The sequence below is a fragment of the Macaca thibetana genome, chromosome 2 (genome assembly GCF_024542745.1).
Source record: "Macaca thibetana thibetana isolate TM-01 chromosome 2, ASM2454274v1, whole genome shotgun sequence".
NCBI classification, from domain to species: domain Eukaryota; kingdom Metazoa; phylum Chordata; class Mammalia; order Primates; family Cercopithecidae; genus Macaca; species Macaca thibetana.
In genome coordinates, this window is record NC_065579.1 from 153,869,266 (window position 1) to 153,880,422 (window position 11,157).

Sequence of the window (11,157 nt, forward strand, 5' to 3'; positions counted from 1 at the left end):
TCTCACTCACTTTGTAGGGGCCTGCAGTAGCTTTCTGTTTCTGAGCAGGGTGGGTGTGGTTGCTTAGTAAATTATAAAAGCATTTGGCACTTGGTTATACTGCACATGTAAGCAAGAGGGCAGGCATGCATCCTGTCCAGTGTAATTTTGTAAGGGTTGCCACTGCCACATCTCTCTACTCCGTCCTCGGTTTACACTCTCAGTACTCTCACAGGACAGACTATGAGTAGCTTTAAAGGCTGTGTTGTTGTTGTTGTTGTTAATTATTTCTTTTTTAAGTAGCTTTAAAAGCTATTTCTTATTCATCTCTGTCTCATGGTACCCAGCACAGTATCTAATTATATATGCTGGCTGGCTGGATGGGCAGATGGGTGAAGGGGGAAAAGGACAGATGAATGAATGGATGAGTAGATGTGTGGTTTGAGATGCAAAGACACTTAAATTTGCTCAGGTGTTATATTTCTTTAATTCCTGCTCTATTGTATTGCTACTCTAATAAAGAGCTTTATTTCAATAGAAGCATAAGATTGGAAGAGTGGAAGCATGGTGGTTTTTGTTAAATTTTGTGTAACTCTAGAAAGCAAACTAGGACCAATGAATTTAACTCATATAAAAGCAAATTTCCATTTAATATAAGAGCTTTCTTACGCACAGAGCTCTTCAATAATATGATATGCTTTGTAGAGTGGAAAACTTCCATTCACATCCAGGCAGAGCCCAGGAGGTAATCAGTCAGGAAAGATATAGAAATTTCTTCTACATTGAGTAGAAGTAAGGATCCCTTCCAATTTTAAGGTTTAGGACTCTATGAATAGGGTATCAATGAAAATAGAAAAAATAAAAACAAATCCAGAAGACATTTTGAAGAACAGAAAAACAAGAGGATAACAGATTCATCTATAGAAGATAATATTTGTCATAATAAATAGCATTTCTGGTCTGTTTTATACACATACCAAGACTCTTTCACACAGATTATCATCTGATAATGGACTTTAAGTCTGGAGTTCTTTTCATTACATCATCATCCATCAAAACACACACACACCCAATCTAAGCCTTCTAGATTGGGAATTAGAAATATGGTGTTGCTGTGTCCTACAGTGGAGCTGCTTGGGAAAGGGTTATGATCTGGGAGATAAGATAACTTTGATAGAGGGCTTGTAAGCTTACATGATAGAGTACATTCACTCTTTATTATGACTACCATTTTAATTATTATTGTCTTCTCTGGGCCCTGATTTTCTTTAGATCTAGCCTGATTCCTGTCAGATAGTGGAACTCAAGACCTCTGATAATCCACATGGCCATGGAGTAGAGCCATGCCTGCCAAGAATGCCAATATGAATGTTTTGTGATTGTTCTTCTGTCAATCCACATTCTTTATTAATCCTATACAATTTATTAGTTTCTCCTATGTTCTTGGAATTCTGCAGAAATAATGCTTAAGGGATCTTTGTGTTTTACTGGTCTTGCCTCGCTTGGATAATAAAAATAATCCTGCTTCAACCTTCCCAGGGAACTGCATGAGTGAGTTCATGGGACTCATCCGAGGTCACTATGAGGCAAAGCAAGGTGGGTTCCTGCCGGGTGGAGGCAGTCTGCACAGCACAATGACCCCCCATGGACCTGATGCTGACTGCTTTGAGAAGGCCAGCAAGGCCAAGCTGGCACCTGAGAGGATTGCCGATGGCACTATGGTAAGTATGTTAACTGCCAGATTCCGGCGGCCTCTGAACTCCCCACCCTTGCTGAAAGAGGTGGCCATTTTTCATTTCTCCAAAGTCACAGAGGAAGAGTCAAAAGGGGGAGAGTTACATGACTGCATAAGTACATTTCCATGTATATATACACACATCCTTGTGTATATGCTAGACTTCTGTTGTGGTGGTGTAGAAAGATCTTCGGACTTGGAGTCAGACCTGGGTTCTGAGTTCAGGTCCCATCTCTTAGTTCCTGTGTGATCTTGAACAACTCACTTAGCTTCTCTGTGTTTCATTTTCCCCATCTATAAAATGGATATAGTATCCAACCCAGCAGATGGCTATAAGTGAACCTAACAGACTGTCCAACACTATTCAAATGTAAGGGAATATTATTAATACTATGTGAAGCCTCTTCCTGTATCCATATGCAGCCCTAGGAATATGCTATGTCTCAGAGTCTTCTGCTTTTTGAAGTAATCCTCCAGGGCCACAATAGTAGTGGAGGCAGGATGTCACCTTCAGCACATGTTTCAAACCAAGGAGGGTCAAAAAGCCCTTGCCTCACTATAGTCAGGGCTTGTGAGAAGCAATTCTCAGCTGTTTTTTTCATTTTTCTTTGCTCTGCTTTGGCATGGATGCAACTGATGGGATTTAAAACCTGTTTTGTATTCCTCCTGTGTCAGGCTGTAAACATTGAGGCTGAACACAATTGCAGTTGGCTGCAGTGCTTGATTTTATTTTGCATTCTTTGAGGTAGAGTTTATGGTCCACGGGGAGTAATTTTATGCTAAATCACATGCAAATTTGCTTTACTTTTTAAAATAAATGCCTTGAATGCTACCTGGTTTAAAATCCATAGCACAGACTTGCCTGCTTCATGCTTGCAAATTACCCTAAGCAGTGAGTATTATCTCCCTCTGTCTAGTGCAGTTTGCTTTCAGTCCCAACCCTGGAGCCAGAGTTGGTGGAGCTCCTCTGCAAAAGGAGGGTGTACAGAGTCCCATTTGCTTGCTTTGGCTCTAGTTCCCATTTCAAGGGCCTCTGTGGAGTTTCTGTCGAACCCCTACATCTCAATGAGATGCAGTTTGGCAGTCTCAGTTAAGCTGTTACCTCTGAAGTCTCCTGGAGGTGCATTCCTGGAGGCTCTTCCGGAGTTGCCACTCAATAACCTTTGGTGCCCCAATTTGGCTTTGGGTGGTCAATGTTATGAGGGAGCTGTGTTTTACAACAGTGAGGCATAGGACAGGGCTGTTTCTATGAGGAGCAATGCTTTGAATTACTAGTGAGAAAGAGCTCTACTACTAGGATGGGAGACCCTGGGTATCAGGGAGCCAGAATACCTGAGGACAGAGGGTCCAACATCTTACCGAGACCTAACTTTTGGTCGTCCTCACCATTTCCCATTGTATAATTCAGACCCAGGTCTATCTATATACCTTATCCTTATTCTTGTTTGGAGTGATTAACTTGATACAACACCGTCTTCAAAGTCAGCTGGATGGGGCTTTTGTTAATCCAGCCAAATGGAGAGGCTTTTTTTTTTTTTTTTTTTTTTTTTTTTTTTGAGACGGAGTCTCGCTCTGTAGCCCGGGCTGGAGTGCAGTGGCCGGATCTCAGCTCACTGCAAGCTCCGCCTCCCAGGTTTACGCCATTCTCCTGCCTCAGCCTCCCGAGTAGCTGGGACTACAGGCGCCCGCCACCTCGCCCGGCTAGTTTTTTTGTATTTTTTAGTAGAGACGGGGTTTCACGGTGTTCGCCAGGATGGTCTCGATCTCCTGACCTCGTGATCCGCCCGTCTCGGCCTCCCAAAGTGCTGGAATTACAGGCTTGAGCCACCGCGCCCGGCCCCGGAGAGGCTTTTAAGAAGCAGCCAGCAAAGAGACAATAGGAATAGCCATAATAATCCTTATGTCTGAATAGTGCTTTTCAAATTTTTTATTACTTATTATTTTTATGATACATAATAAGTATGTATATTTATGGAGTACATGAGATATTATGATACAGGCATATGATATGTAATAATCACATCATTGGATAAATGGGGTATCCATTACCTCAAGCATTTATCCTTTGTGTTACAAACAATCCAACTATACTCTTTCAGTTATTTTAAAATGTGCAATTAAATTTTTATTGACTGTAGTCACCCTGTTATGCTATCAAATGCTAGGTCTTATTCATTTTTATCTTTTACATATTTATTTATTTATTTATTTTTAACTTTTATTTGAGGTTCAGGGGTACATGTGCAGATTTGTTATATAGGTAAACTGATGTCACAGGGGTTTATTGTATAGATTATTTCATCACTCGGGTACTAAATGTACCCAATAGTTATTTTTTCTGATTTTCTCCCTCCTCCCACCCTCTATTCTCAAGTAGGCACCAGTGTCTGTTGTTCCCCTCTTTGTGTCTATGAGTTCTCATCATTTAGCTCCCATGTAGAAGTGAGAACATACAATATTTAGTTTTCTGTTCCTCTAAGTTTGCTAAGGATAATGGCCTCCAGCTCCATCGTGTTCCTGAGAAACACATGATCTTGTTCTTTTTTATGGCTGCATAGTATTCCATTACATATATACATACATATAATATATGTATGTATGTGTATATATACATACATATAATATATGTATGTATGTGTATATATACATACATATAATATATGTATGTATGTGTATATATACATACATATAATATATGTATGTATGTGTATATATACATACATATAATATATGTATGTATGTGTATATATACATACATATAATATATGTATGTATGTGTATATATACATACATATAATATGTGTGTGTAAAACCCAAAACTATAAAAACTCTGGAAGACGACCTAGGCAATACCATTCAGGACATAGCCATGGGCAAAGATTTCATGACAAAAACATCAAAAGCCATTGGCAACAAAAGCAAAAATTGACATACGGGATCTAAATAAACTTAAGAGCTTTTGCACAGCAAAAGAAACCACCAACAGGGTAAATAGACAACCTGCAGAATGGGAGAAAATATTTGCAAATGATGCATCTGACAAATGTCTCTATGTATGTCTCTCTCTCTCTCTCTCTATATATATATATGCCACATTTTCTTTATCCAGGCTGTCCTTGATGGGTATTAAGTTGATTTTATGTCTTTGCTATTGAGAATAGTGCTGCAATGAATATTTGCATGTATGTGTCTTTATGGTAGAATGATTTACATTCCTTTGGGTAAATACCCAGAAATGGGATTGCTGGGTAGAATGGCAGTTCTTTTTTTAGTTCTTTGAGGAATCACCACACGGCCTTCCACAGTGGTTGAACTAATTTACACTCTCACCAACAGTGTATAAGTGTTCCCTTTTCTCTGCAACCTTAGCAGCATCTGTCATTTTTTGGCGTTTTACTAATATCCATTCAGACTGGTGTGAGATGGTATTTCATGTGGTTTTGATTTGCATTTCTCTAATGATAAGTGATATTGAGCTTTTTCTCATTTGCTTGTTGGCTGCATGTATGTCTTCCTTTGAAAAGCATCTGTTCATGTCCTTTGCCCACTTTTTAATGGGGTTGTTTATTTTTTCTTGTAAATTTGTTCAAGTTCCTTATAGATGTTGGATATTAGACATTTGTCAGATGCGTCACTTGCAAACATTTTCTCCCATTCTCTAGGTTGTCTATTTACTCTGTTGGTAGTTTCTTTTGCTGTGCAAAAGCTCTTAAGTTTAATTAGATCCCATTTGTCAATTTTTGCTTTTGTTGCCAATGGCTTTTGATGTTTTTGTCATGAAATCTTTGCCCATGGCTATGTCCTGAATGGTATTGCCTAGGTCGTCTTCCAGAGTTTTTATAGTTTTGGGGTTTTACATTTAAGTCTTTAATCCATCATGAGTTGATTTTTGTATATGATGTATGGAAGGGGTTCAGTTTAAATCTTCTGCATATGCCTAGCCAGTTGTCCCAGCACTGTTTCTTGAATACGGAGTCCTTTCCCCGTTGCTTGTTTTTGTCAGCTTCGTTGAAAATCAGATGGTTATAGGTGTGTGGCCTTATTTCTGGGCTCTCTATTCTGTTCCGTTGGTCTGTGTGCCTGCTTCTGTATCATTACCATGCTGTTTTGATTACTGTAGCCTTGTAGTGTACTTTGACATTGGGTAGCATGATGCCTCCTGCTTTGTTCTTTTTGCTTAGGATTGCCTTGGGTATTTGGGCTCTTTCTTTGTTCTATATGAATTTTAAAATAGTCTTTCCTAGTTCTGCGAAGAATGTTTCTGGTATTTTGACATGAACAGCATTGAATCTTTACATTGCTTTGGATAGTATGGTCATCTTAATGATATTGATTTTTCCTATCCATGAGCATGGAAAGTTTTTTCATTTGTTTGTGTCATCTCTGATTTCTTTGAGCAGTGTTTTGTAATTCTCATTGTAGAGAGCTTTCACCTCTCTGGTTAGGGGTATTCCTAGGCATTTTATTCTTTTCGTTGCAGTTGTGAATGGAATTGCATTCCTGATTTAGCTTTCAGCTTGACTGTTGTTGGTGTACAGGAATGCTAGTGATTTTTGTATATTGATTTTGTATCATGAACTTTGCTGAAAGTTGTTTATCTGTTGAAGTAGCTCTTGGGCCAAGACTATGGTGTTTTCTAGATATAGAATCAGGTCATCTGCAAACAGGGATAGGTTGACTTCTTCTCTTCTTATTTGGATGCACTTTATTTCTTTCTCTTGCCTGATTGCTCTTTGCCAGAACTTCTAAGACTATGTTGAATAGGAGTGGTGAGAGAGAGCATCCTTGTCTTATGCTGGTTTGCAAAGGGAATGCTTCCAGCTTTTCCCCATTCAGTATGATGTTGGCTGCGGGTTTGTCATGGGTGGCTCTTATTATTCTGAGATGTGTTCCTTCAATGCCTAGTTTATTGAGAGTTTTTAACATGAAGATATACTGAATTTTATTGAAAGCCTTTTCTGCATCTTGAATAGTGCTGTATAACTTGCATAGCACTTCCATATGATCTCATCCAGTCTTTCCATCAAGTCTGTCACAGAAATTCAGGCAGGGATACTCATATCCATTGTTTTAGGCAAAAAAAGAAGTTAATGTATATTAGAGCCCAAACATTAATGTGGGTGCTTTGGGTTGTGGCCCAAGATAATTCTATTATTTTCTTTTTGCCTATCTATATTTTACAAATTTCCAAATGTGAGCATATAAAAATTGTAGGGTTTGGTTTTGGGGTTTTGTTTTGTTTTGTTTTTAAAGCCATGTTGGGTAAGAAAAATCAGCAATTGATGAAGCTGTAATGTCTAAGATGCACAGAGTATTTGCATATTCTTTCTGTTGTGGACAAAAACCTCCTGACAGTGAAACATCCACCTTTCAGACACTTTTGAGATATGACTTTTAAAAGTGCTACAGCCATTCCTGCCTTTTCCTTCACCTCCCTCTCCCCCTGTACTCCCTCTTTTTTCTTTTTCCCAGCCCATCTTTTGGTCAGGGTCCTGAAAAGACAGGCTCAAATCCCAACTCTGCCATGACTTGTCGCCTTAAGCAAGTTGTTTCCCGGCTCTCAGCCTTAATTCCTCCTCTGTAAAGTGGGGAGTATGCCTTTTCTCACAAGGACATAGCCACAGTCAGTGAAATCCCTGAGAAGGTGGATATTCCCAGGATTCTCCCACGTCTGCCCTTGGATCTAGCAGACTTAGTTCCCTAATACCATGAAGACAATGTGAAGCTTAAGGGCTAAATTTTATTTTACAGAATGAAACTTGAGGCCCTGAGAAGTTAAGGGTCTTGTACCAGGTCTCATCAGCTTACAAATGGTAGGACCAGAGCCACAACTCAGGGCTTGAGCCTGCTCTCCTCACCATGCTAGCACACAAATCTTTGATTTGTTATTGGAAGATTTTACCTACCCATACCTTCTGTTGACATCTAATCAAACGTGTTTATTATCTATCTCACCTCTTTTTTCTCATCCCCATCCTCACTTCCTCCAGGCATTTATGTTTGAATCATCTCTAAGTCTAGCGGTCACCAAGTGGGGACTCAAGGCCTCCAAGTGTTTGGATGAGAACTACTACAAGTGCTGGGAGCCACTCAAGAGCCACTTCACTCCCAATTCCAGGAACCCAGCAGAACCTAATTGAGACTGGAACATTGCTACCATAATTAAGAGTAGATTTGTGAAGGTTTCTTCAGAATCTTATGCTTTCTGGTAGTATTGGTTAAAATGAAAACTCACTTTTCATAGTCAAGTAACTCAGAACTTTTGCGGAAACGCATTTGCAAAGTTCTATGGCTGTCACCTTAATTACTCAATAAACTTGCTGGTGTTCTGTGGAAGTAGTGATTGGTCATAATCAGGTCTTGATGAAACAAACCTAGCAGGTCAGGTAAGTCTTGCTAAGATTGAACCAAGGCCCAGGGTCCTTTCCTGTGTGGTTGACCTGAAGGCCTTCATTCTAGGAGCACAAGTCCAGGCATGTGCTAGGTATCACAAGACCAGGCCATAAAGCCAAGCATTAAGACCATGAGATGAGACTGGAGGTATGGCAAAGCTCTTAGGAGCCAATCCAGACACAGGGAAATTTAGGGGATCATGAGTGCTCCAAACATCCAGCTTTCAATGGATAAGGAACCAGGCCAATAGGTTGTCTAATCTTGGTAGTCACGTAGCAGCCAATATGATGATACTGGAGAAGAACACCAGCCACCAAGAAGTGAGAACCACTCATTTTCTTAGGGTGATCAACTGTCCCAGTTTGTACAGGACTACATCAATTTTTTCGCTGAAAGACCCGCATCCCAGGAAACCCCTCAGTCCTGGTCAAACCAGGAGAGTTAGTTATCCTACTCTTTACTCATTTATCAGTCCATTCGGGAACCACATGTTGAATCCTTACTACCAGCTACAGATGAAGATGCTGGGGATGGAGGGTTGAATAAAAAGAAGCAGGCTCTCCCCTTAAGGAGCTCACAGTCTGGAGAGATAAGGGCCAAAGAAAATCAAGGTCTGAGTACAAGGCCATGACAAAAATTTCCACTGTGTGAAAAGCTGTACCTACCAGTTCCCTTCCTATGGTCAGCATCCCTCCCAGAGTACTGTGCTGCCCAAGACTTTGGATGAGAGTTGATTAGAGTCTCCTGGTGTGAAAAGACAGGCAAATATGAACAGAAATATGATGGAAAATGATGTTTTTCACTACTTCAGTTCTGTACTTTTAGCACATTTCCCCAGCTTTGTTGCCATAGTAGCAATTTTGATACGCTGCTACCAAATTTTCATTCAGTAAGATGTAGTGAGAGTCAGCTATGTGTCAGGGCCTAAGGATTAGGATTGCCAGATGAAATATAAGAGGCCCAGTTAAATTTAAATTTCAGACAAACCACAAATAGTTTTTAGTGTAAGTATGTCCTGCACAATACTTGGACATTCTTATGCTAAAAAATTATTAATGGGTTACCTGAAATTCTAATTTAAGTGGGTATCCTGTATTTTTATTTGCTAAATTTGGCAATCCTACTAGGGATAAGTGGTCAAGGAGATAGGCATGGTCCTGCCCTTACCAAGGTTATATTATAGAGAGGGAGATGACATGACTTCCCCCTGGAGAGAAAGCAAATAAAATAAATAAATAAATAAATAAATAAATAGAAGGAGTTCGAATGCAGTGGCTCACACCTATAACCCAGGACTTTGAGAGGCCAAGGCGGGCAAACTGCCTGAGGCCAAGAATTCAAGACCAACCTGCCCAACATAGCGAAACCCCATTTCTACTAAAAATACAAAAATTAGCTGGGCATGGTGGCACATGTCTGTAATCCCAGCTACTTGGGGGCTGAGGCATGAGAAATGCTTGAACCCTAGTGGCAGAAGTTGCAGTGAGCCAAGATCACACCATTGGACTCCAGCCTGGGTGACAGAGCAAGACTCTGTCTCAAAAAAAGATTATAATAAAATAAAGAGAAGGAGACGACACAGTAAACAAAATTATTACAAACTGTGGAATGTGCTGAGAAGAAATCGAACAGGGATTGATATGGAATAACAAATGGTATGACCTGGGAGAGATCTTTCTTCAGAGGAAGGAAGGTCTTCAGTGAAGATGTGACTTTAACCAGACCTAATAGGAAGGAGCAAGTCATTGGAAGAGCGGGGATGGGGAGAGGTGGGAGGGGGAGAAGCATTTTAAGAAAAAGCCTCATGGGTTCAAGTGCCTGAAAGAGGAGTGAATGTGGTGTGCCCAAGAGGAAGCTATTGCAATAGTCCAAGCAAAAATAAACCTTGTCCTGAACTAATGAGGTAGCAACAGAGACAGAAGTGGATAAATTGCAGAATGTTTGAGAGTAGACCTGAAATGACTTGGTGGGTTAGATGTAATGGGTGAGTCAAAGAAGAGTTAAGGACAGGGCTGGGAGGACTGCTAGGTTTCTGGCAATGGTATTTCATGGTCTCAAAAACCAAGGTGAAGACATCTTTAAGGCTGACAGACATGAATACCTTTTTTTTTTCTTTTTTTTTTTTTCTTTTTTTTTGAGGCAGGATCTCACTGTGTCACCCAGGCTGGAGTGCAGTGGCACAATCTCAGCTCACTGCAGCCTCAACCTCCCGGGCTCAAGTGATCCTCCCACCTTCAGCCTCCTGAGTAACTGAGACTATAGGCACACACCACTACACCAAGCTGATTTTTTATTTTTTGTAGAGATAAGATCTTGCCATGTTTCCCTGGCTGGTCTTGAACTCCTAGGCTCAACCTATCCTCCCACTTTGGCTTCCCAAAGTGCTGGGATTATAGGTATGAGCCACCATGTTTGGTCCTGATATTCTTTCATATAAAAAAGTCTATTAAAAATTAAACATTAACTAGCAAAGAAGTCAGTACTTTAAAATAAGTTTTAAAATTGACCACTGTAGCAGAGGCTGCCAGTGGCTTACCTACATCCCATCAGCAATCACCATTCAGTGCCAGTTGGAAATTACCAGCACTGGCAACTCTGCCTGAAGCCAAAGCCAGAACTCAACCAAAGTGCTGAGGAATTAATGGCCTTGGATGTAGCCTTTAACCCATGACAAATAGGAATTAATGGATTAATATAGCAGCTCTGTCACCTCGTACCTCTGAGGTTTGTGTTCTGCCCTGACTTTCTGCAGCTCCCAGAAGGATTCTACTCCAAGTGCCCACATGGCAACTTCTTGATAATGCACCCATTATTCACATCCTCCCCTTCCCTCTCACTTCCCCACTCTCCTAGGGTGCTTCCTGGACTCTTCTCTCAACCAATAACTAAGACAACCACTAAAATATTTCATTCACAAACCCCAGCCTTCCCCTTATTACTTCATTCTATCGCTATTCTTATACACATATATCAACTCTCACCCATTTCAGCTCACTCTACTCTCAATTTGGTGGCAAAGCCTTCCTAGGGCTAATGCAACATTTCTGGTT

General features: G+C 40.4%; 1 protein-coding gene across 2 annotated transcripts in view; it reads left to right on the forward strand.

The window, feature by feature from the left end:
* The window catches only part of HGD (homogentisate 1,2-dioxygenase), a 55,399-nt gene extending 47,346 nt beyond the window's left edge, over positions 1-8,053 (forward strand). For both annotated transcript variants that reach the window (XM_050781890.1, XM_050781891.1), the window contains exons 13-14: positions 1,519-1,700; positions 7,705-8,053. In XM_050781890.1, coding sequence (XP_050637847.1) covers positions 1,519-1,700; positions 7,705-7,854 — 332 coding nt within the window. In that variant the 3' untranslated portion in view covers positions 7,855-8,053. The remainder of the gene's footprint in view (positions 1-1,518; positions 1,701-7,704) is intronic.
* The last annotated feature ends 3,104 nt before the right edge of the window (positions 8,054-11,157 follow it).